Raw genomic sequence first — 27,269 nt, forward strand, 5'->3', positions numbered from 1 at the left:
TACAATAATAGTACCTTTAATAACCTGTAAGTCCCTCAAAAACAATATAATGTTATACGTACAAAAGGTAGATGTAATATTTTTGGTAAGTAAATCTGGAATTTTTTTTGTAAGAAAACATGGTTAAATATTCATTTAACCACAGTTGCTATTCCTGTACTTAGTGACTATATATCAGTATAGTCCAATGTTTGATTGCAATTCTTTTTCCAGGCTGTGCTATATAACTCTATCAAGAGGAAACCATTTATCTTCTGGGACCATGCCCATGAGTTTCATGAGTTATATTAGAGTAACTCTAAGGCCATGTCAGATACTATCTGTGTTGTGTAGTCACCTTGCCTGAAAGCTCAGATTATAAAGTTTAATGGAAGCTCCATATTTTATATTCTAATGGATCACTGGCCAATCACGGGACTTTTTCTGTAAAAAGCACTGTGTTAGCTTGAGGAGGAATATGAAAATAAAAATCTATGATCAGCACTAATTACCTAGCTGGAAGGAACAGTTAAATGCATGTGCACTGGGGTGTCCTGGTTGATTCAACCTGAGAATGGACAGATTACAGGTTTTGCAAATACCCCTGGTCCACTCCAGGAGTTAATTTGCAAGAGTATTTGTATAGAAGGGTAGGGGAAAGAAAGCTCCAGCTGGGTTTAGAATCCTGGGTTACCCACCATTTACCAGCTACATGTGTCTCTTGGCAAATAACATTATGTTAAATTCTAATGTTATTTTTAACATGATGAAAATAATTATATTTACTTTATAAGGTTTTAAGAATCACAGTGCCTGACACCTAATAAGTAAACAATATATGTTGGCTACTTGAGCAATTAGTTTCCCTAGCACCTGTTTTCTCTTTAGGATAGTGGAGTTATAGATATTGAAGGTAAATATAATGTTTTCAGTTCAGCTCTGTAAGATTTAAGGCCCACAGAGTACGGCTTCGGGGCTAAGAGAATAAAGTCAGATTCAGGGTTTCGAGGAGAGGTAACCTCTGAAGTTCTCCTTGGAACACTGTGACACTGGAGGAGTTGTAGTGACCTTTGGCACCACAAGATTTTATGAATTTGAGAGCACCAGGAGAGAAGCAAAGGGCTCAGTAGCGAGGCACTTCCCCTAAGTGGCTTTTGGGAAGCAAACATCAAGGTGTAAGGAAGAGAAGAATATGGGGAACTGGTCATAAGCAGATCTGAGAAACCAAAAATTCCAGAAATGACTGGAACAATCTGGACTGGGAATGCTATGAACTTCATTTGTATACCAACAGGCTGGTCGGGCCTGGTAACATTTGCCTCATTCATATACAAATATAATAACAATACAAGGCAGAGTAAGCTAAGGGCAGCAGCCACCATAACAGACACTGTGAAGTTCAGGGGAGGGAGGGAGACATCAGTGTGAGCTACAGTGTTCAGAGATCTGGAACATCAGTGGCCTTTGCCCATTGGTGGAGGCTGGGTTGTCTATGGAGGGTCTTTCAAGGAGGAAAAATGGGTGAGCCAAGGTGTGGAAGGGGCATGTGCATGGGGCTTTGGGGTCAATGGCTGAAATGGGTGTGCGTGTGTGTGTGTGTGTGTGTGTGTGTGTGTGTGATTCCGCGTGCATGCGCACACATACACAAGAGAATAGTGGGGAAAAAGCTTACAAAACTAGTCTGGGGCCATATTTGAATGGCCAAAGGACAGAGATTTGTTCCTGTAGGTGATGGGGAACTAGAGAAAAAAGATTTTGATTAGAGAAAACTATACTGAAACTAGTGATTGATAAAAATTAATCTGGCTACACATGTAGTATAGAACAGAAGAAATGTGTAGAGGTATGTGAAGATGGTTAGAAAACTCTATAGATGTAGCAGGAGAGCTGTAGGATATCCTATGAGACTGGCATAACATTACTTACCATTTTCTAAAATAGTACTTACAGGGGAAAAAAGAAAGTCTAATTAAGAGAAGTATGGTCTTCTATTACTCCTCAATTTCCATTCATAATTTTCTCCTGATTACTTCTCCATGCCTCAGTGGATATGGCTGTAAGCCATGCTTGCTTGTTCATAAGTGATATAAGCATTCTTGCATGATCCACTGAAATGTCTAACGTGGCTCTAAAGCAATCTCTCTCTCCCTTTCTCTCTCTCTGGTCTAATTGATACTTCTGTTTTGGACATATAACTGTGTTCCCATAATATTCTTAGGTATTTCAAACCCCATATATTGATATATTTCTAAATTATGATAGTTTATGATAGGACAGTATTATATAAAAATATTTTTGCCCTCATTCAGAATCCCTGAAAAAAATCTTTCCAATAGGTCTATAAAGTTACTCAATATTTTGCCTGCTGCTAACCCCACTGACTATTGATATAATGCAGTTGGTTTCATCCCCCTCTGCCAACAAGTAGGAAAAAAAATTCCATTCAACTTGAGCAATGACTGGGTTTTTTCAGGACATTCTCATAACTACAAATACTCACTTGAGCTCTTTAGCAAGATTCTCAGTAAAAGACCATCATGATGCAGTAGGGTTTCCAGAAGCAGGTTCCAATTACAGCCTGGCTGGGATAAGAGCAGTTTCAGTTGACCCTCGGCTGTCAATCGTCCAGCTGATGGAGTCCTTTCAAAATGCAAGATAAAGATGGAGTAATGAAGTTAATTTATCTATGAAATTAATAGCTTTAAAGTACAGATGTAATGCTAACTCCTTTAAATGTCAATTCCTCCCAGATTACTGTGAAAATGCTTTCATGCTTGCTTACTTTAGGGCTGCTCAGGGAAGGAATTACATTTAATCTCTACTAGCTAAAAGCAAATTAACATTTGGTAACCTGCCAAATTTAAAACTGATACAAAATAACCATGCGTATATTTCATGGAACTATGTCGGTTTTAGCTTCATGGAGCAAATAAAAATTATTTATGCATTTTTTAATGCATTTATTTGTTCATTCAACAAATACATGAGTGCCTACTATGTGCTATTAACTTCTTTCATTATTCATGGAGAGAAGTTACAATGTGTTTTGGCTACTAATTTGCCATGTACTATGATTGCTGATAAAATGAAAGGAATTCAAAGCTTCTGTCAAAGGTCAACCATAATCTAATTATTTAATATGTAAAGCCTTAAATCAACATGCAATTATCAGAACCACTCTAACAGTCACACTGCTACCTACTTGGGTAATCAGTTTATCAAAGAGAAATAATTCCAAGGCAAATAAGCTTCTACTTGGGAAATTATAATCAGTGTTGAATAGAAAATTAAAATCAGATCCCCCACATCACCACATTAACTTACCAATGAATCTGCAAGAGATAAGGAAATAAGGTAGAAACTGAACACTGATAACATTATTCACTTTTTCCTTCTAAAATCTCAAGGTTTAGACTGACTAAAGGTCACAGCATCTGATATCAGCTTACAACTACAACAAAAAAAAGGGCAGGAAATGACCAAACTCAATCTGATTGTGGAGATAAGGGTTGTGGGACTAGGGTGGCACTGGGAAGGAAAGATGAGATTGAGAAATGTAAAGGTGGGAATGAGAAGACCATATGCTTGAGCGCGGAAGAAAGCAGAACAAAGAGTATCGCTGAGAGAGACGATTTGCAGCATCATTTCCAGATGAAATGTACTGAGTGGTGAACCACCATCATAGTCTAGAGCAAAGCTTTCCAAAGCTTGGGCCCTGGACCAATAGCATCAGCATCACCTGAGAACTTGTTTCTGTTTTTTTTAAAAATAAATTTATTTATTTTATATATTTATTTTTGGCTGCATTTGGGTCTTTGTTGCTGCGTGCAGGCTTTCTCTAGTAGCGACGAGCAGGGGCTACTCTTCGTTGCAGTGCGTGGGCTTCTTACTGCGGGGGCTTCTCTTGTTGCGGAGCACGGGCTCTAGGAGCGCGGGCTTCAGTAATTGTGGCACGCAGGCTCAGCAGTTGTGGCTTGCAGGCTCCAGAGCGCAGGCTCAGTAGTTGTGGCGCACGGGCTTAGCTGCTCCGCGGCATGTGGGATCTTCCCAGACCAGGGCTCGAACTCATGTGCCCTGCATTGGCAGGCGGCTTCTTAACCACTGTGCCACCAAGGAAGCCCTGAGAACTTGTTAAAAATGCAAATTCCCAGGTCTTACCCCATCAGAAATTCTGGAAATGGGCCCGAGAAATCTGTGTTTTAACAAGCCCTCTCCAGGAGATTCTGAGGCACACTAAGGTCTGAGAACCACTGTGGAAGGCAGTGCTTTCTGGAGCACAGGTAGCAGGAACAGGCCTAGTTGGTATTATCTTTCCTGCCTCTGTGCCTTTGTGTCCATACAGGTCCACCTTGGCTGCCACCCGGGCAGTAACCTCCACATGACCCTATACTTAATCTTACCCATCCTTCAATTTGCCACAAAAATATCACTTTCTCTGTAGAGTCTTCACTAAAACTTTCTCTCCATAGCAGTCTATCTCACTTTGAATTGAAGAACTTATGGCAAGTATGCAGATTTTAGCACTTCATTATTTCATCAATTAAAGCTTTATCTCTCCACTCAGATTCAAGCCTTGTGAGCACACTTGTTTTACACTCCAAAGCTCTTACCAATGAACTAAGCACATTTAAGGCTCTGTAAATGTTAGCTGATTGACTCATATGCTCATAAATGGGTAGATAAACTTTTTTTAAAAAAGAGGATGCTTTGCCAAAATGCTGGTTTAAACAAAAGTGAGAGGATCTAAAGATGTAAAATGAAATTTCAAAGCATCTCCCCTTTGGTTTGGCTTGGGGCATTTGGAGCATCTCACAACCTTATGATGCACAAAATCACCTCAACTTTGGACCAACTCAGGCTTCCCATGTGAGACTCTGATAACATAACTCAAAATGGAGAAACTCCCTGGCAATTGGTGAGGCAGTATTAGCTAGGAAAACTTGTGCCCTAGATGGGTGGTGGGAGAGAAGCGGGGAATTATTTAACCCTCAGACCAGAGGGAACAGGTCTGTCAGTTCAGCAGTTCTAAATTCCTTTGGGTATTCCCAGATTGGTCTGGTTCTTGCAGTAATTCCCAATGTGGTGCCAAAGGAAGAATCCACTAGGTGAGCCTTTTCGACTGAAACACTGAAGCAGATCCTCACAATGGCTGTCCCTGTTTCTATCATAAACCCCAACTGCTGACTTCAAGAAACTTGCTTGGGGTCTGGTAGATGAAAAGCAGCTAGTTGGTAGTAAGCTGTGTATTAAAATTGACTTAGTTTTTGAACATTTCCTACCTATGCATTTTGCTTGAGTTGAGTGCTGACTTAAGGATACATTTAATGAACTGAAAGATCCAGTTTGATGGAGTTTAGAAAAGGAAGGGGATTGTTGAGAGACAATTTGAAGAAGGAAGACAGGGGCCAGTTCATAGAGGGCCTCATTAGCCAAGGTGGGGACTTTGGACCTGTTGAAAAATGTAAGGCAGATGAGTTTCCTGACCTGGCTGCAGTATGGAGAGTGAATTGGAGGGAGGGTTGTGTTTTTGCTCAGTCGTTTAGACATGTAATAAGACAAAATAATTTGAATGTCATTTCATACCACTTATTTGAATACCTGGTTATAAATAAAACCTCTAATTTACCAGATGGGAAGCTGTTTGTTGAAATGTACCTCAATTCTTGGATCTTTCAACTTATCACAGATTTTGAAATGTACAGTAGAATGACTCACTATAAGGAAAAATAAAAGATTACAAACATTCCTCAATCACTAAGCTCCGAGTAATAAATGCATTGAGGAGTCGGCACTGGGCATATGGAGAAGCATATGTTCCCTCATCCTTTGAGCTGGTGGAGCTGTGAAAGTGAGATTAGCCTTACAAAAAATGACAGAAAAGGAAATTTTTAATATATGTATATATGTATCAAATATGTACATGTTGACTTCCACTATAATACAAAGAAGAGAACAAAATGTATAAATCCACTGGAATGCATAAATCTTGTATTAGGAGACAGGAAAAATTTATGGCTGGGTTATATTAGGCTTATACTCTAATTAGTGCTGCACTTCTGGGGCATGAAAAGGCCTAAGGAATTTTTCAAATCCAGGCAATGTTGGGGTTCAATCATTATTAGTTTATGAAACTAACAAATGATTTTTATAGAATCATTGTTCAAAATCTTGGCTGTATTTGGGTGTGTTTACTTTATGAAAACTTATCAAGTAGTTCACTTGTAATTTCTGCAGATTTTTAGTATGTGTTCACACTGCAGTAGGAAATTTTAAAAATCTTAGCCCTGTCAGTGCACTATGGCTTGACTTCCAACCACAGTTGTGTGTGTAGGGCACAGGGCAAGCAAAGACTCTGTAGGAGGTTCAGACTGCAATAAGAGCAGCCTCACTGCTCAGGTCACATGACCTTGGGAGTCACTGCTCCTACCATATACTTAACATGCAGAAGCTGTCAGACTAGGGGAACATTGGAATGGACTCTGAAATGCACAGATTGGGGATAACACCGAGCAATGTTGGGCACTGTTCTTCAACACTTGGTATTTACTTTAAATGAACAGCCATTACATGGTTCTATGTCCCTAAGAGAAAAACCATATAGGTCCAGGAGCCACAGGTTGAAAGTCCTCTCTGAAGGACTAGAAGCCACCTCCTCACCAGAGTTCCTAATTATCCACTAGGAATTTAATTTGTGTTTTCCATTCCCATAACTCCCCATAGGCTCTGGGGGAGTGGAGGTCCTGGTTTCTGTGGTGGGGTGACTTGCAAAATGCATACCTCTACCAGGGGACCATGAAGAATTCCACTAAACCTAATGTTATAGCTGCCTTCTAGTTATTTTTGGATTCCCATGCCAAAAGTCTAGCAGGCAAAGAAAGGAGCTACTATATTGGCAAAGGTAATAACCCTGATTATCACCGAGGAGCTAGGGTTGCTACTGCATGGGGAGCAGGGAGGAGTATGTCTGTAACTCAAGGGATTCACCAGGGCATCTCTTGATGCTCTCATGACTGGTAATAACCGTAAATAGGTGACCAAAGTAACACATTCTGATAAGGGAATGGTAGTTATCGTTCAACATCTCGAGGATGAAGGTCTGCGTCTATGCTAGGAAAGCAACATACGCCAGCAGATGTGATAACCAAGGTGGTAGAGGAATGTAATGATGATTAGCATTTGCAGACTCAGGAATAATGGAAGCAGGAAGCACTCTAACTTGTCCCATTAACTCAACCATAATAAAACTTTTTTTTTTTTTGATCAGCCATCACCTTGAAGAGTCAGTGATAAGGCCCAGAGAACTTAACATCAATAATGAGTGGATTTCAGTGGTGCAAGGGTTAGAACAAATGTCAATGTCCCCACATCCTCTTGCCCTTACCACTCAGTTGACAATGGCCTGCCTTTTGCTGTCAGAACCTGCACTTCTCTACCTTCCAGCAAGACAGGTTGGAAGTGCCAGCAAATTAACACCTCCAGAGCAGCCTTCAACCAATGACGGATGAAAATTGCTAATAAATTCCTCGGCATCCTTGTTGCCCTGGCGGGAAAACTCTGAGATGTGCCTTTCCCACTGGCTCCAAGAATTTCCTCTGAAGGTATAAGTTCCAGTTACTCCTATGGCAGTTGGCTTGATTACACTAGTCTTTATTTGCTGTCTTTCTTTCTTTGTCTCACTTATTCATTCCCCTCTAGTGTTTCGTCCACTTAGAAAATAAACTAATTTCACTTCAATCCTTGTCTCAGGGTCTGCTTCTTGGGGAAATGCAAAATAAGACATGCATGGAGACACTTAGGACTCATCTCACTTAATGTATGTTTCAGGAATATTGGGAAAATAGTCCAAGGTCATTTAGTTAATAAATATGGCAACTGGACTTTGAACCCAGGTTTTTCTTACTTCAGAACCCATGATTATTCCACTACTCCATGTTTCCTTCCATTCAACCTGGTTGATATTTGGTGGGTAAGTTGCATTTTCCAGCATTGAGGATGTTTGGCTCTATTCAACCACCTGATTGAGGATACCATGTTTTTGACTCAAACTCAGGTTTGTGGTCTCAAGGCTGATTCCCAAATTGGAGCCATGTTATTTAAGGTATCTAGGGACTGATTTTGACCAGATGGTTCCTGTCATGGATTACTGGGCCAAATTTATACCAGAAACCATAAGTTACATGATTCAGAGAACAAAGGCAAGGGCATAACTAAAGAGAAACTGAGAGTGAAAGCCCTAAAGTGGGATAATGAAAGCAGAGGAGGAAAAGCTCCATACTACTATACTACTTTTGTGTTTCCAAAACTAATCCTTCCAAATCTTTCTGGGAAGACAAATATTTAAAACAGTTCTAACATTTTCTCTTTAGTACCCGGAGAAAAAAGCTGAGGGGGGAAAACAAAAACCCAAAGCATTTTCTTCATCACTTTAATCAAGAATGTGCAAATTACATGTAGTTATAACATTGAAAATGTTTGCATACATTTTAATCTCTACAATGGGTATAGCCATGTCTCTATGATATTTATAATTAGAGATGATTCAATAAATAGAAATAAGACAGGGTTCACCTGCACGTTTATATATAGGATTTGCCTTGATTTTTAATAACTTTGTCCACTGAGGTAAACTGATACTCTTAAAGAGTTTCATTTTTTTCAGAGTTGATGGTATCCACACTACCTGGTATGCAACTTAAAGGATAGGCATTCAACTTGTGAGGATGTGAATTATTTATTGATTTTAGTAAATTAAACTTTTTCACTTGGGATGACCCCATTTCTCAAAAATCACCCAAAGATATATTAGTGCCCCAAACTCATAGCCTTAGCTCCACACTTTAGTGTTACACAGGTTAATGTACCTTATTTCTAAAAATACATAAGAATCTAATTTTAATTTTAAAAATAATGTTGATATTACATGTCAACCATCACTTTTGGACTCCCCCAGAAGTGCTATTCTAGCACCTGAGTCAATAAGACACTGGAGACTACTAAATCACTCAACCATCCCTTTACAGGAGCAGAAGTTATCTCTCTGGAGCCTTTAACTATTATTGGTCCTTGTCTACCAGATAATAAATATCCTGTTACAGGAGTTCAAGAAAGGTTTCCCCTGGCATCGCACTTCTGATAAGTGCAGAGACTCAATGAGAAAATAGTTCAATATTCTTTCCACTTTATCATACTTGGAGCTGGTCTTTTTAACATGTTTGGATAATTGATAAGACCTGCCATTTTCTGAAACATACAGCTCTTTACTAACACAGCAGTACTGAATGACTGTTTAGTAAGCACTTACGTGATGGGTGCCTTGTAGGCACATTAGCTAATTAAATCCTCATAACTCTGCCATGAGAATATCTCAGAAGCTAAGGAAAGAAGATGTTTCAAGATGGGGGAAGTAGACAATGGTATTATGTGCTGTTTTCAAGTAGATCAATAAGATCATACTGTATTTATGTCTCAACTTCCTCACAAAAATATAAACTATTTAACTAACTTTCCAAATCACAAAACTATACACACGTCTACAAACCTTGTCTGTCTAATGTGAAAACCTATAGTTGTTTCTTATTATCTCATTGCTGGTTCCATTGCTATATTCTTATTTATATGATACCTTTAAACCATAATAGAAAAGGAAAGATATGTAGAGATATCTAGCTATATCAAGTAACCAGCTCACCTGACGTTTTTACTCCTTTTAGTAACTGATCCACAAACATATGACTTTTTCTCTGAAAATCTTTTCAAAGATCCAGCTGCTTGGCCATCCACACTCTGGAACAGCCATGTTAGAGCTTTTTGGTGTTCATAAGCTCCCATTATTTCTCCCCTGTCTGTTGGCTCCAGGTCAAATCTTGGCACCTCATCAGCGTACAAGTTCTCTAAGCTTTTCTCTTCAGTCCTACAGAACAGCCTGACAACAGCAGCTGGGAGACCAAAGTTCTCTTTTGTCCTCCTCCCCAGATGTTCATTCCTGAGGATACTAGAAGCCACCTCCCCAACAAGAGCTTTCTTCCCATCACTGAGCTTGACCACTCAGATCAAATGTTTGAAAAGAGTTAAAAGTACCATTTAATGTGGCAATATCTGAAACAATACTACAATAACTCATTTTTTCCTTAATTCACTTAGTCATTGAACCAATATTTGTTGGCTGATTTCTGTGTGCAAGGCCATGGAAACACAACACGAAGTATAAAACAAGCTCATTGTTTTTACAGAATTCAGCAGGGAATACATGCATGGTTTAAATGGTCATACAAATAAAGATACAATTACAACTATAAAAACTCAATCAAGAAAAAGCAAAAGATGCTATTAGAAGATGTAGTGAGAAGAAGGAAGCTAGTCTTTGGGGTTGATAAAAGGCTTCCCTACAGAAGTCACACTGGAACTGAGATAGGAAGATACATTCACATTATTAGGTGAAAGGGGAAGAAGACCTTTCAGGGAAAGGGAAAAGCATGTGCAAAGACCCTGTGGCAGAATGGAACATTTCATGGCAAGGAAATGTAAAAAAGGTTAATGTGTGAGGAGCAATATCACAGGGTAGTGTGGTATCAGAAGACGTTGCAGAGGAGGGTAAGCCACATCTATGTAGGTCTTACAGGCCATGGTAAATTTTTTGTGCATGCTTAAGGATAAAGGGGAATTCATGGAGGGCTGTGAGCTATAAGTGTGAAATGATAAAACTTAGTTTTGAAAAGAGATTTTGGTTTGAGAAGTCTCTGGCTATAGTTTGGAGAATACTGGAATCAACATATACACCGGAGGAAACCAAGGAGTCATTGTAGTAGTCAGGAGAGAGGTGATGCACTAAGGTGAAGGTGGTACTATGGAGAGCAGATATTAGGAGCTAAAATTAATAAGAGTTAGTAATGAACTGGATCTAGTAGAAGAGAAACAGGGAGGTATTCAGGTTGCCTTCTGGTCTCTGCTTTATACAATCACGTGCAGGTACAATTAATCAAAATGGGGGAAAATGAAAGAGGATCAATTTGGAGGGGAGTATCCTAAGTTCAATTTTTGTCATGTTGAGTTTGAGGTGTCTCTGTGCTCATCAGGTATAAACCTGAAGAAGACATTCATGTACGATTCACACCCATGAATATATAGGTCTGTAGTCCTAGAAGAGATTAAAAGCAGAGATTTGAATTGGGGGCCACTTAAAAAGTACATGAAACCACAGACATGCGTGAGTTCACCTACAAAAGTTTCTATGATAGAATGCTAAAGATGTTCAATATTTAATGGCCAGGCCAAAGTAGATGAACCTGCAAAGGAGACAGAGAAATTTTATTGGCTATCTCTTCCCTCACCACTTATACCTAGCATATACCTTACTTGGAGAAAAATTTTAAAATGCACTTATTGAAAGAATGAGTGAACACATCTTGGTAAACTGCATAAACAGGAAGACCCACATAGCATATAATATAATGAAGCCAAAGTAGCTTAATATTTAGGGAAGGGAAAAAAAGCATATAAATCCAAAACAGGATTACATTGAGTAAAACCATAATGGAAACAAAAGCATAGTAGAAAGAAATATCCACAGCTCAAAATGGACTGGCCATGAATCAGAACATCATGTTGTCATCATAAAAGAAAATGAGCAGTGTAAAATGAATGGACTGTTTACTCACACTGATTATGCTACTTGGATTCAGTGTCTAGTTATGACCTCCTTAGCTAAAGAAGACCTGAAAAGTATTTGGAACTACTGAAAGAACCACAGATGATGAAAGTTGGGAAAATAATTAAAAAAACTTTATAATGCAACAGTATAATTGACTAAGATAGAATTCTTTCTTGAACATTTATATGAAAGTACACTGTGTTGTCATAGTATTAACACTGAGATTAATATATTCTCCACATGCCTTAGTTTAATCTAGCATGAAACTGATTACCCTTTCTAAATCAACTCACATTGTTAGCCTGTAACACTGCTAGGGATAATGAATAAAGTATATTTTACTTATTGCTTTGAAAATACATATATTTTCCTTAAAGCAAACTCTTCTGAACTCTATTCCAGGAGTTCTAGGAGAACATGAAAAATTCTATTTTTACCAATTTATATACTTGGTAGGCATTCTCTAGTAACCCTATAGACAAATTTACAGGGCATACAACTATTTATGCATCTCTAACTCTTATTGTAAGTCTTAATTTCATGTCCTCCTTGCTCTGTTTCTTCCTTCTCACCTACTTTTAATTCATTATCTTAATATATTTAATACTATTAAAAGCCAACTTAAATCTTTCTGAAACAATGCACAGGTGTAAATAAATGAGCAAATAAGTGACTAAGATACATCATAATATTAAATATTTTAGTCTCATCCTCACCCTTTCCAAAAAAAAAAGCATAATATATTTTTAGTTTATCATCATTCAACCCAGGTGTATTTCCCTGGACAGTTCATTTTAGTTGCTAAGGTAAGGAATGGAGTTTTGGAGGATAATTTGAAGGTGAAAAATACACAGAAACAGCTGATTTATGTGAGGAAATGGATGGAAAGGTAAAGATTTTTAAGGTCACATGATGGTGGTCTAGGAATTCCCATTGCAATGTCTGACAAATGCAAATCAATAAGTTGAGTTATTTTGAAACTACTTTTATTGCTATCCTGGGTTCCTCTGTTCTGAACATGTTGGATCATGAATCACATGGATCATGTCTTTCTGTGCAGATTATATGGAACTCTTAGAGAGAATAACTGTCAGAAAGTCAGGGTAGAAGGGTTCATACTGTACTTGCATGGAGAATTTTAAAAGGCAAGAGAGAACCAAACGCATTTCAGGAGAGAAAACTACATAAAGCCTCAAAGTTGAGAGTAAGCAATAAATAAAAGTTAAAATTGTATTAGAACTGTGTCTTAAAGACAAGAGAGGGCTTCCCTGGTGGCACAGTGGTTGAGAATCCGCCTGCCGATGCAGGGGACACGGGTTCGTGCCCCGGTCCGGGAGGATCCCACATGCCGCTGAGCAGCTGGGCCCGTGAGCCATGGCTGCTGAGCCTGCGCGTCCAGAGCCTGTGCTCCACAACGGGAGAGGCCGCAGTGGTGAGAGGCCCGCGTACCGCAAAAAAAAAAAAAGACAAGAGAGAAGACTGACAACTGGAGCGGAGAAGAGTGTTGGGTGCTCCAGGAAACAAGCCAGGCAGTGTAGGAGAAGCAGAAGCAGAAGCTACTGTAGGTTCTTGACCAGTAGAATGGTATAACGAAAACAGTTTTTAAAACATATTAAATAATAGTAAGATGTACCAAGGTTGTTGCAATGGGTTGTAGAGAAAGACTGGTTCTAAGAGAACTGTGGGAACGAATCAACTGAACCTGATAATACAGTAGGAATAGGCAACAAGCAGCTCAATATGGAAAGCAAAATCAAGATTCTACCCTCGAAGTGTTTAAGAATGATATGTTCCTTATAGAAAAGACACCATGGTTAGGGGACAAAGGAAGAGTGACAAGAAGGATCTGTTGAAGACATCACGCTGGGTTTCCAGTAATACAGTGGGTCATTCAAGAAATATGGGCAGCCAGACATAGAATGTTGGGGTAAAGGAAGTGCCCAGAGCTAGAAATCCTCTGTAGAGAGGTAACAGGGTAATACATGTGAATCAAAGAGCATTTTAAAAAATGAGGTTTCTCTTTCCTTTAAATTCATTTTTTATCTTAATAAAATTAAGCTGCTTTCATTATAGGAAATTTGGAAAGTGCCCAGATAAAAATTAAAATTGCTTACAATCCTACCATATAAACATGTAAACTATAAGCTCTCTAGCATAGAGTTTTCATATCCTTTCAATATTTGTTTTTCTCTACATACTTTTAAAATGCTATGTGTAGAATAGTATGGCATAGTTCAACACTTCTCAATTGTGTGCCATCTTGCAATAATTGTTCATCCCCTGGGAAACAAGGGCTCCCATATGATGCAAGTTTGGGGAATCTGCATACTAGATCCCTCCCTTGGAGATAAACACTATACATTAGTATATCAGGGCTCCTGCAAGTCGAATGATAAAGAAACTTTACATAATGAATAACTGACAATCTTAGATTTTTCTTGCATGACTGTTAACGTCACCCTAAACTGCTCTCCCTCTGAAAGGTGGAGGTGCAGTTGTCAGGAGCTCGGGCTTTGGAAGCAGACAAGACGAGGTTCAGAGTCTGCCTCCCAGATTTGTTCTTTTCAGAAAGTTGCTACCTGCACATCACTTTACTCTCCATGAAAGAAGCACATGAGTACTTATTTCAAAGACTGGTGTGAGGTTTGAAAAAGATAATGTACATGAAGCACTGGGCATGTCAGATTCACAGTTATCACTCTAAAAACTGGGCTGGCTTTGACTACAACATTACTAACCTGTAGTTTTCCCTTAAGTATAAATTACAATGATTTGTCATTTAATATTTTTCAAAATCAACCTTTTTAACGATGCCACAGTAGTCTATCGCATGGCTAATCCATAGGTGATTTGTCTAATTCCATACTCTGAGACATTTATTTCCATGTTTTCCTTTTACAAATAATGCTTCGATGAATATCCTTGCATATAAAACTTTATCAGCAGCTCTGATTAATTCCTTATGATTGATTCCTAGCAATGGAATTGCTGGATAAAGGACCATAAATATTTTTAAGGTTTTTGATACAGTTTATTATATTGCTCTTCAGAAAATTTATATCAAATTGCATTTCCACTGTGGGCTGAGTAGTCACCACCATGTTCTAATCTTTGCATGAGGATAATAGTGAAGATTGATTGCTACAATCAAGCAGAAAGAAAGAAAAGTCTTATTACACTTACGTTTGCTTTAGGTTATAGAAAAGAGAAAGAAGTTAAATATAAGAAGAAGCTATTTGAAAGATAAACCCATTTACACTCTGACTTCCCAGGCCTCTAGATGGGCTGAACAGAGCAAGCCTGGAGGTGGAAGTCTTATCAGCTATGCTTAAAGAGGTAACTCCATTGGTTATAGATTAAGATAAAAGCAGGCAATAAAAATAGATTAAACAAATGTGATAATAACATGGAGAACAAATATGTTTAGAAGGTTGGGGGCTTCCCTGGTGGCGCAGTGGTTGAGAATCCGCCTGCCCATGCAGGGGACACGGGTTCATGCCCCGGTCTGGGAAGATCCCACATGCCGCAGAGCGGCTGGGCCCGTGAGCCATGGCCGCTAAGCCTGCGCGTCCGGACCCTGTGCTCCACAATGGGAGAGACCACAACAGTGAGAGGCCAGCGTACCACAAAAAACAAAAACAAAAACAAAAACAAAAGAAGTTTGGGAACTCATCAAAATGAAACAGTTTGTTTGTTTAACCCACACTGTAAGAGATCCAGTTGTTTAATGTGTTATCTTTGCAATAATGAATATTAAAGTCAGCTATTTAATCCTTAAAGACATGAGGTATTTACATGACAGATGCAGTGTATGGAGGTGACAGAGTATTAAGGGTGTTCCATTTCTTTCTTTCTTCAAAAAACATTTATTTATTTATTTAGCTGCGTGGGGTCTTTAGTTGCGGCACATGGGATTTAGTTCCCTGACCAGGGACCAAACCCGGGCCCCCTGAATTGCGAGCGCGGAGTCTTAACCACTGTACCACCAGGGAAGTCCTAGGGTGTTCCCTTTCTAGGAATCAGTCATAAGGAATTGTTCAGAGATGTTGAAAATGTTTTATATGTAAGTGAAGTAACAACAATACTCTGAGGTCCTTGAAGGCAGGAGGGCAAATGTCTCATTGATCTTGGATTTCCTGTTATGTATATGAGGACAGGCACATGATAGGTAAACAGTACATGTTTATCGTGTCTAGAGAGACTTGTGTATGAGGTTTTCATGCCCTCTTTTTATGGGTAGGACTCTTGTTCCTCAAGAGAGAGATACAGTCAGTCAATTTAGATAGTGAAATCACTAATAGTGTATTTCTAAGATGAATCAAGAATGTGTAGGGATTAACAATATTCTCCTACAGCTATACATGATATATTTATTCACAGATACCAAGGAAAGGTACTTTCCTATGATATATTCAGCAAAGAATCAAACTGACATTCCACGTAATGCCACAAAATGCCATCGAATTACTCTGGAAGTACATTTCATGCTTTAAATGATTTTTCTTATGTTTAAATGCCATTAATTAAATAATAAAAGTGAAAGACCCTATTCATAATTTTTAAAGTTACTCCTCTCTCAACTTTTTCCTCAGGCTCTGAGTTAGTCACATGAATTATCCCGTATTACTGCCTTTTTTTGACAATTAGCTGGAGAACTGTCAAATCCCCAGTCATAGATCAAGACGGATGAATTTTAAAATAGCTAGGCAATTAGCTAAAATAAAACTAAATTCCAAAAATTCACATTTTTCCATTACTTTAGTAAAACTATGTTAGTAGAATGATTATGAGGCCTATATCTTAGATTCTTGAGCTAAAGAAAGAAATATACTCTTTACTTACCTGCATAGTGTCAAAAGTTTTAATTTCTTTTTGTAAGATGTATTTACCTCCATGGATAAAAGTTTCTATTAAACTTCAAAGGAATCAAAGAATTATAGATGGTATAGTTTTTAGAGGTTCTCACCTGAGTAAAGAAGGGTGGAAATGTGATATGCAAGAAAGCCAATGTAATGGTTGCTTGAAAAATGGCTTTAAGGAATCTGAGGCAGAATCATCCATGCCATGCTGAAAAGTCCTAGGGAAATAAAAATCATTATTTCAGAATATACAGGGAACATTAACTATGAAGACAATCAAAACTTATTTTTCCTTAGTATTCAAAGTTAATGATTTTACACAAAACAATATTGTGCTAGAATGGACAATGCACCCACTTCATCCACTTGGTATTTACAATTTAATAGGTGATTCAGAGGCCTCTCTGCAACAACTCTTACACTTGGGAAGGTATGACAATACCATTATCATTTAATTTTTAAAATTCCCATTATAAAATTTGTCAAAAATAAATGTATGAAGAACAGTAAAATGAATACCACGTATGTCTCCCTCCCTCAACCTGAATCCAATAAATGTCAATATTTTGTCATTTTTGCTTCGTTAATGCAAAAATGTTTAGCATAAAGGTACCTCTTTTTAGTCTTTAAAGTGATTTATAAATACTAAACAATTAATGAGAATTTACAATTAATTTTGTATGCTGCTAAGGGCCTACAGAAGGAGGGTAAAGAAGAATTTAACTGTAAAATATACTACTGTGATTTCAAAATTAGAACAATTTGGCCAGAATATCTGGTCTACAACTATCTTTGGAGAAGTAACTATAACATTTTTCTACATTGGCCCAAATTCAACAATAAATCTTGATGTAATAAGAAAGGATTTGTACATAAAATCTTTAGTAGATAGCTTGGCTAATAAAATTTTTATAGTAACAGAAGACTATATTTGCCACATGCAGTTAAGAGTCACAACTGGGAACATTTTAATAGAATTATTTGAAATGGTGCTATCTCTCTTCATCTAAAGTACAGTAGCAATAGCATCTTTTAAATAATAGGTAGAATGGAATTTGACTTTGAAAACCCACCCCTCTCTTTTCATCCTACAGCCTGCTTCTTGTATCCTCACATTTCCAAATTTGACCTGCCTCTCCACTGTTTGTCTCGCCAAGTAGAACACCTTCTAATTAAATACATGTTGACATTTTTTAGACTTTTAATAGATCATCTCCTCTTTGAAAGGCATTTCCTCCCTAAATTTCAGACAGAACAAAATTCCATAAATAGGCTCCAAAATGAGGCTGTCCTATTTCCATCCCATACCTTCCACTGTGTGAACTAGAGAAGCAGGCATGAGCTAGGTCAGGACACCAAGACATGCTTTTCTAAGAAGTCTGGACTTTGTATTAGCAATGAGGAATCACTGAAGAATTTATAGCGTAGGAGTTTTATCAGCTATTTTACATTTTAGGAAACTCACTTGTGCACTAGTGAGGAGAGCTTATTGGAGATTAGGGCTGGAGGAAGGGAGATAATGAAGATGATATTTCAGTAGACCAGGCAGAAGAAGACAAAGTCCTAAACCAAAGTAAGAAGCAGAAGAGATCGTGGGTATGGGACAAATATTTAAAAAAAATAAAATTAATAGAAATAATGTTCATTCTCTAATGATATGGGGTTGGAGGCAGCAAAAGAGAGGAGGTAGAAGGCAGAAGGGTTAAGATACAAGGAGAAGTCTGGACGACTTGCAGGTGCTTTCCTTAGTTTTAGATATGCTGAGGGGGTCGCAGACTCCAACAGAAATTTGGATTTACTGATCCAGCAAATACAAGAGACATTTGCATTGAAGATACTGATACGTAAGTCACTAGCATAATGGTGAAGCCATGGGAATGGGTGAATTCACCCAAAGAAACAGTGTAAGATGAAAAGATAGACAAGGATGGAACTCTGGAACACACCAACATTTAAAGGTTGAGGTGAGAAAAAGAAGCACTCAAATGAAGCAGAAGGAATCATCAGAGAAGTAGGCAAAGAGCCAGGGGAAGGTGATGTTAGGGTTAGAGAAATGGCCAATAATGTCATAAGCTGCAGAGAGGGTAAGTGAATGGAGGGACAAAAATTGTAAAGTTAGCAATTGGGTGTGCATGGATGACCTAGCCCATGTTGTTTGTTTAGCATAAAGAGGGCAGATGTAGTATATTGAGTAAATGGTAGGGGCAAAAGTGGAGACAATGAGCACAAACTCTGTTTTAGAAGGGAGGAACAATAATAAAGATGGGATATTTTTTAATACAAGAGAGTCTTGGCGAGAAGAACCAGAGACTAAGGCCATGGCGTAGGAGGTAAATGTCATCAAGAGCTCAGGTTAAAAGATTTGCTGTGGTTGGGAAAAAAGACTCACGGATCACCAGTCAAAGGATGTAAAGGTAAGTAAGAATCAAGATAATTATTAAGAATGGAGATGAGAAGTTAAAGTACATACATGATGGTCTGGGTTTCGCAGAGAAATAAAGGAAAAGGCCACCTTCTAGCAAATAGTGGGATGCGACAAGGTGGAGGGTTTGGTCAAAGTGAAGAAAGATGAAAGAGGGAGCTACCCAGAGACAGGATAAGGGGTAGGATTGTCAAAGGGTGCAAAAGGACAGCTGAGTGATTTTTGCCAACAGTGTTCCAGAGGCTGAACAGAGAGGCCAAGAGAGTGAGGGTGCAGGAGAGGGACACGCACTAGCAAGGGAGCTAGGAAGAGGAAGGTGCTGGTATAATGTGAGAGGAGGTACAGTAAGGAGTCTGGAAAAAAAAGGCTGTCTCAAAGAAAGTGACATACTTGGGGGAAAGGATGTGACAAGAGCAGGGCTTGATGAGAGAGAAGGAGGAACTAGAGGTTGTGGTATCATAGCCTCTGCCTACTTTTCCACCTACCTCTTTGAGCCCTTTGCATAAAACCCCATTTGTCCAGTTATCTGCAGGGGGTAGGGGGCACCTTATTTCTCCAAGAATGAATACCTTACTTAGAATGCCCTCTCTGCCATGTTCAACTGGCTCCATAGATGGCTCTACCTCAAAACTTTATCTGATAAGTCTTCCCTGGCCACCCTGTCTAAAATATTTCCCTTCTCACCACTCCATCCCTCACTATGTCCTTATTTCGCTTTGCTTCTTCTTAGGACTTAACTCTACCTCTGATCCTTTTACATTCACTTTTTGCTGCCTGTTCCATACCCAAGGGGAGGGTCATGGAAGATCATAAATGCACCTGCCTGAGTGTGTGCAGGACCTCTGCAGCCAGATAGCCTGGGTGTGTATCTTGGGTGGGCTCTTTATCAGATGTGTATGTTGTTTGGCAATTAATTTTGCTTCAGTTTTCTCATTTGTAAGATAGGGATAATAATAGTCACCTCACAAGGTCAGTGTGATGATTGAGATAATGCATAAAAGCCTTTAGCAAAGTGCCTTGTACATAATAAGGGCTCAGCAAATGTAAGGTAGTATCAGTATGATAACGACAGTTGCAAATACTTCTTAAGAAGGTCTACAACTACCTCAGAACGGACACGGAATTCCTAATAGTCTAAACAGTTGTCTAGGTACAGTGTTATTCTCGAGATTAGAAAAAATAATGGAAGATCTAATAATAATGGAATGGTGATTTGGTGCCAAAATTTCTTAGACTACAAACCATCGGCAATGCAATACTTCCCAGAACATTTCTGCCAGTCCCTAAACTCTTTTTCTCCACTGAGGGTTGTACTGGTAATAGTAAGGTTATTTGGTGATAATGAAATATTATGGCAGATGTTTATTGTCTCAGAGGGGGTGGGATCTGTATGAGCATTTAATTCCACAGCAAGATCCCAAATTAGTTTCATTATTCTGGAGAGTATAACAGGGTGAAAATTGGCCTGCAAGCCTCCATGGGAGAATGAAATGATGATCTAGCTATTAGATAACCTCTAATGATGTTTTGGTATACAGTTAAAAGAGAAGATGCTCTAAATAATTCATAGTGGAGAGTAAAATACAATCATATGAGCCACAGAATTATATTTTCCACAAGACATAAAAGAATTTTGATATAGCAAATGTGAATACTCCTTTAAAAATAAGTAATTGTCCATAGGTTGAAGCAGAATACATTTCTTCACATTTCCAAATTAGCAGCCTGTAAAGACAGCTTTGTTTAAAGGGAAAAATATAAATTTGGGGAAACTCCTTGCCTTTGCCTTTCCTCCAACATCATGGCCCTTTTCTATTACTAACATCATACTGGCTCTGGGCTGATCACACCACCCGACTTGAGCACACTATCCCAGATTCTGTCTCTTCTGGGTCCCTGATCTACAATTATGTTGCCTTCCTTACTTTCTTCATTATCAAAACTGATTGACTCCTTGAGCTTATGTAGCCAGCTGCTGCTAGAATGAAATAAATTCAGTGCACATCAAAAGTGAGATAAACTGATATGTTAAAAAGAGTTAGTTGGGATTTTTGCTTCTCTTGTGCCATCCTGCTTTTGGCTGCCCTCCCAGAAGAACTGTGTCTCATAATATGATGCTAACGGAATAAATCTCCAGGATGGAATAGAGGTAGCCCAAGAATGTAAGTTCCATAGGGGCAGAGGGGTCAGGTCAGATGTCTTATATCACCTGTGGCTACCATGGTGCCGAACCCATTGGAGGTACGCAATAAATAAAAATAACAAGAGAAGACCATAACTTCAGAAGAAGTAGAATTAGTTTGAAACTGAACTATTGAGACAACACTGGAATACTTGAGATAACTGAGGACATATGAGCCTTTCTGATGCACCTAAAATCATAGCCAACTAACCATGAATATGTAGGGATAACCAAATTCAATCTACTTCACCATTTTAAACATAATTCTAAGTCACTGCTTTTCTTTCATAAAGCAGTGTTGCCCCTGGGACTGTAAGTTGCCGCCTAAATGTCATTAAGTGAAAGACACAAGGTAAGATACTTGGAGTACAGTATGGTTCCCTGCATTTCTCCTGCCCCTTTCTCATGATGAAAATAACTCTTTGAGGTCAGAAAATGATGATTTGAAGTTAGAAAATGACTGGCACAATTCTTGGCCTATAGAAAGTACACTGTAAACACTGGTTTAAAAAAAAAGGAGTGAATAAATAGAAGGTATTGTCAGACCCTGCTTAGTAGGAAGGAGGATGAATTTTGGGGGCATCTGTGAAGTCAGTCGCGGGTGGTACACAGCCAAGGCGCAGATTGAGAACAGGACATATGGTGAAGAGACAGAACCAGACTTGACCCCAGAGTACAGGGCAGGAACCAGCTAGTCAGAGATTCAGGGCACTGGCTTTCTCCAAAATTAACGACTAGCCATTTACCAATGTTTTATCTTATTAAGACCACAAATAAAGCTGTTTGATTTTAGTTCTTTCTTTTGATAGAGATTTCCCTCAAAAATAATGTTTAGAGGGAAGAGTACAAAGGGAGTCATTTAATCTAAACAAAATGGCTAAGAGAACTACCTCTGTTTTCTGGATCATTTTGCATTCTGCCAGACACCTTTTTTTTTTTACATTTTCTATATTTCTATTTCCATCTAATCTATATTCATTTTTTAACAGCTTTATTGAGATATATAATTCACATACCACAAAATTTACTCATTTTAAGTACACAGCTAAATGATTTCTACTATATTCACAGAGCTGTGCAACTTTCACCACTATCTAATTTTATAATATTTTAATTAGGCTCAGAAGAAACCCTGTACCCATTAGCAGGTACTATCCATTCTCCCCTCCTCTCAGCCTCTGACAACCACTAATCTACTCTCTGTCTCTGTGGATTTGCTTATCCTGGAAATTTCTAGTAAACTGAGTCACAAAATATATGCTCTCACATGTCTGGCTCTCTTCACTTAGCATGCAGGTTTTGAAGTTCACCCCTGTTGCAGCATCTGTCAGTACTCCATTTCTTTTTATGGTTGAATAATATTCTACTGTATGTATATGCCACATATTGTTTTCTATTCACCAGCTGATGGACATTTGGTTTCTTCCCACTTTGTGCTATTATGAAAAATGCTGCTATGAACACTTGTGTACAAATCTTTACATGGACATATGTTTGCATTTCTTTTGTGTACATACCTAGGAGTAAAATTACTGCATCATAGGACCATATGCTCAACATTTTACACGATGCTTAACATTTTGAGGGACTACCTGTTTCGAGTGTGCCAGACATTCTTGAAGTATGAAAAACAAAGTTTTAGTCCAACACGTTCTGTTTTGTGAGGGACAGTGAAATAATTTCATATAACTAAAGAAATAAACAAGCTAAGACAATAACTTTAAAACATCCAGTACTAGTTTGAAACTGAACTACAGACAAAGTACTGAAATACCTTAGAGTTTACTGATTCAAAAGCCATGAGAATGATAACAAGTGAACCCCAAAGACAGGTCTGCTGTTCCTTGGCTTAGTGATCAACATTCTGACCTATTGCTGATGACTCCAACCTTTGCCTGGTATGTTGGTACTTGTACTGAAATTCATTCTTCCATGTTATTAAATGATGTAACATTGGGGACAATCAACTTTCAAAAAATTTCCATTTTTTTAGTTTTTATATAACACATCCAAACATTCTGGAGATATAACATTCAATTTTAACATTAAAAATGTTTTCAGACTTTCCTAAATTACTTGGGGGTGAATATTTCATCTTGTTCACTGCTGTATCCCTTGTATTTAATCCTGGTGCTTAATCATAGGGCCTAGGGAGGCAACAACATTTGTCAAATTGAACCTAAATTGCATTTACCTAAAATTCTAAAAATTAATTTTAATTTGCTATATACAAACTAAAACTAACATTCTATACAAGCAAAATGCAATACGTGAAATCACTGTCTGGGTATGTGTGTGAACGTGCATTGAGTACACTTCTGAAAGTGCAGCTTAACTGCCTTTACAGAAGAAGATAAGTATAACTACACGTGATAAGCATTTTGGAAAATACATGGTGAATGTTCTCTGTTTCAGCAGGTTTCTTTCCCTGGAGGACAAACCTAAAGTACTCCTTTTACAACATTCTAACAGAAATCTGCAAAGCAGAGTTAAAAAAGACACACATTTTTGCAAACAGGTTTCATTCTTTCTGAAAATATTTAAAAATCGTATTTCTGCCCTGGGATTTAGTAGTCCTATGCTAATCTCAGGAAGGAAAATACAATCAGTTTATCTGTCAGAACTACTTGGAATAAAGGCAGTCACCTTCAAAAAAGGTATATCACATAGAGTAACAAATGTCAGGCATAGTTTATAAAAATTCAATGCTATCAACATCTGATTGCTACTTTTCACCAATTCCTCAAAGCATACAGTTTAATTTTTAAATGTGAGACAGAGATATAATTTTTTTCTAAAATACTAATAATATGACAACTTCATATCCTGGCTGTGAAAAGAAGCTAATAAATAAGTCAATAGGGTTCTTGCAACATACATACACTTTTTTTTCCTATTTGGTGAGGAACATGCTGTCCTGTAGATTTTCTTTGTCAATACAAAGCAAAATATATTTTAAAGATTAGATTTACACTTTAGGAAAGCAATAATAAATTTTATATCAACATGAATGGATACAATCTGTGAACATTTTTATGATCTGAGAAATAATAAAAAAAAATTAAAGTATGTATAGAGTTTTGTTCATGCTTCAAAGCAATACCACTATCTATGTTTTATATTAAGAAAACCAGAGGCAGTGCTTGGTATAAAGTGTACTGCAATCCTGGCTGAAATTAGCAATTTAAATTTGTTGAATGAGGTTACAGTGCAATATCTAATGCACAAATCACAGAGATTTGAATACTTGCATAGTTGTTTTAAAATGTATCAAAAGGCCACAGGTTAACAATAATGAATGTGTGTTATATTATTATTATTAAAATATGCAATCTTTGATAATAATTTATTTGTTTTACAAATGCATTGGGGGGTTAAAATTTTTCTATTCATCTGTGACAGACCATGAAATTCAATATTGCTTACCATGACCAATCCATGAAATTTGTCAACTTTGTTCCTGATTTTCACAGGGCCTTCCCCTTAGATAAAATGACCCATTGAACTAAGAGCATAGTAATTTTTTCATCTATGGTAAGTCAGTTTAGTTTACTAGGATTTATTATAGGTTTCAGACCTTGAGCTTTTTATGATTATGAACCATTATGTACATAATCCCAAATTTATGACAATTTATCTCACTATTTCTTTCCCTTTCTCAAAGAATTCTCCATTTCTAAAATGAGTTATCAATGGTAAGGTTGCCAGAAGAAGAAATGGTCTGTTGAAAGTCAAGGAGTGGGTGAAAATTATAGGGAAATTGAAATCAAACTTGTTAATTACTCTTAGAATTTCTAACACAAAAGTCTTAAAATTTACTGAAAATCAAGATTTATATATTGCCTTTACCAGCATAGTGCAGAAACAAATACTTTACCTAATTTATCCTAAGAAATAGAAATATGTATAATTTTTACCATCCAAGAAACTAAGAATATGCAATATCTAGTCTTTCAATATAAAGTGACTATTTTGGAGGAGGGTTTAAACAAAATTGTATTAACGTTTTATTATAAGATTTACTCTAATCTCTTTTATAATATTACAAATTTGAATGAAATAAACCAGAAAAGTAGTTCAAATTTTTTAATTTCCCTAAATCTTATTTGTTTAGCTAAGTAAAATATTTCAACATTTTAAAAATGTAATTACTTGTTCCTATTTCCACTGACTGCCATTACTAGCTCAGTCACTAAAGTCTAATACTAAAAATGCAAATCTATGGCAGAGTAACTGAAAGTATGGAACCATTAGGTCTCTCCCAGATTTGAGAATATTTTATTTTATTTATTTTTTTTGGTCACACTGCACAGCATGTGGGATCTTAGTTCCCTGACCAGGGATCAAACCCATGCCCCCCTGAAATGGAGGCACAGAGTCTTAACCTCTGGACCACCAGGGAAGTCCCTTGAGAATATCTTACAATCATTTAAAAATATTTTTTTATTGGAGAAAATCACTTTATATTAAATTAAAAATTAAAAAATATTTTTAAAAGGCACACAAAGCCATTGGACATGATTTATTTTTTCATAATCAAGCTATGACTGAAATAACCAATCCATAAATATAATTTGATCATTTAAACAACTCAAATAGTGATGCTCAAAATGATCCTTCTTTTATTGGAGCCTTACAACTGAAAAGGATCAACCAATAGAGATATACCACATTACTAGGACCAAATTACTCTAAGAATGAAGAAACCCCTGTTGGTTAGTGTTAGTTTTGTAAAACGGCTCACCTCATATCAAAAACGCACTTCAATAAATTTCTACTTGCTATTTCACACAACTCAGTATCATGAAAATAACTGTTAAATCACATTATTTTATATATCATAATAGCTAAAAAGAAAATATATTTCATACTTACTGATATAATTCAGTTAGTGGTGAAGTCAAAATGACTAATGTTGTGAAGAGATTATTACAATGGGTATGAATTTTTAAAATTTTATCATCTACATACTCATGAGGATTCAAAAGCTTCTGTACAGATGTGCAAACTGACCATAACATGTTCTCAGTGCATATTAAAATTGTTGTGACATCAAGTCTGTTGGAAAGAAAAAGAAGAAAATCATGTTAAAATCATTTTTCTGCTTGGTATATACACTATCATCCATAGCTATTATATTAAGAATATGTAAGAATAGATATATTTGGTTAGCTATCAGAGCTTCAGAGATCAAAAACAGATAGACAGCATCAAAAATAGCTTTTGAGGGCTTCCCTGATGGCGCAGTGGTTGAGAATCCGCCTGCCGACGCAGGAGACACGGGTTCGTGCCCCGGTCCGGGAGGATCCCACATGCCGCAGAACGGCTGGGCCCGTGAGCCATGGCCGCTGAGCCTGTGCGTCCGGAGCCTGTGCCCCGCAACGGGAGAGGCCACAACAGTGAGAGGCCCACGTACCACAAAAAAAAAAAAAAAAAGCTTTTGAGTTTCCAAGTGTTAGCTGACCCATAATACCATTCATTATCTTTAGGGATAGTGAAGTCTATAGTAGTGAAGTGTTTCAGGAGTACTCTTTTTTTTTTTAATGTTTATTTTGCATTATCAAGATACCCTTCAAGAATCTCAAGAGACTTTCCTTCAGCAAAAGTCAGCAATTAAATTCAGCAAAAGTCAGATTAAAAGAAAATTTGCTATTATCCATAAATGCATGATAGGTAAAAATCTGATAGCAGGACAATTGTCCTCATCCAAGTACCAGGTGTCAAAAGAAAGTTACAAGGTTGGGCAACATGTTCTCCCAGCAAGTGGCAGATGAGAAAAAATGACACCAGAAGTGCAAATGGAAAGCTTATTGTTTCAGAAATTTCCAATATTAAATAAATTTGTGGCAAATATGCTATTTTTTCATATTCATAAACTCATTTTTTGTTTTCTATCTTTCTTGAGTTTTATCAGCATTCCAAAGATCTGTTTAAAGACTATTTTGGTATATGACTAAATTGTACAGACTCAGTTAATTTCTTCTTTTTTTTCTTTTAAATTCAGTGCTGAAGAAATAGAAGATGAAAGTTTTGAAGTGATAAGAAACAAATAAGTTTGAGGATCTTTTAAAATGACATTTTGGCTTCAAATGTATTATATATAATACATGTATACATACATTAATAATATATAACATATTATATATAAATCATATATTTGGTTTTGGTTATACAATAGTT

The 27,269-nt window shown here is 37.3% G+C and overlaps 1 protein-coding gene across 9 annotated transcripts in view; it reads right to left on the bottom strand.

The window, feature by feature from the left end:
* KIAA0825 (KIAA0825 ortholog) overlaps positions 1–27,269 on the bottom strand; it is a 420,452-nt gene that overhangs the window by 247,695 nt on the left and 145,488 nt on the right. For all 9 annotated transcript variants that reach the window (XM_067031329.1, XM_059061435.2, XM_067031331.1 and 6 more), the window contains 3 exons: positions 25,965–26,147; positions 16,593–16,703; positions 2,480–2,619 (listed from right to left, as the gene is read on the bottom strand). In XM_067031329.1, coding sequence (XP_066887430.1) covers positions 2,480–2,619; positions 16,593–16,703; positions 25,965–26,147 — 434 coding nt within the window. The remainder of the gene's footprint in view (positions 1–2,479; positions 2,620–16,592; positions 16,704–25,964; positions 26,148–27,269) is intronic.

Source organism: Kogia breviceps, chromosome 4, assembly GCF_026419965.1.
Source record: "Kogia breviceps isolate mKogBre1 chromosome 4, mKogBre1 haplotype 1, whole genome shotgun sequence".
Lineage (NCBI taxonomy): Eukaryota > Metazoa > Chordata > Mammalia > Artiodactyla > Physeteridae > Kogia > Kogia breviceps.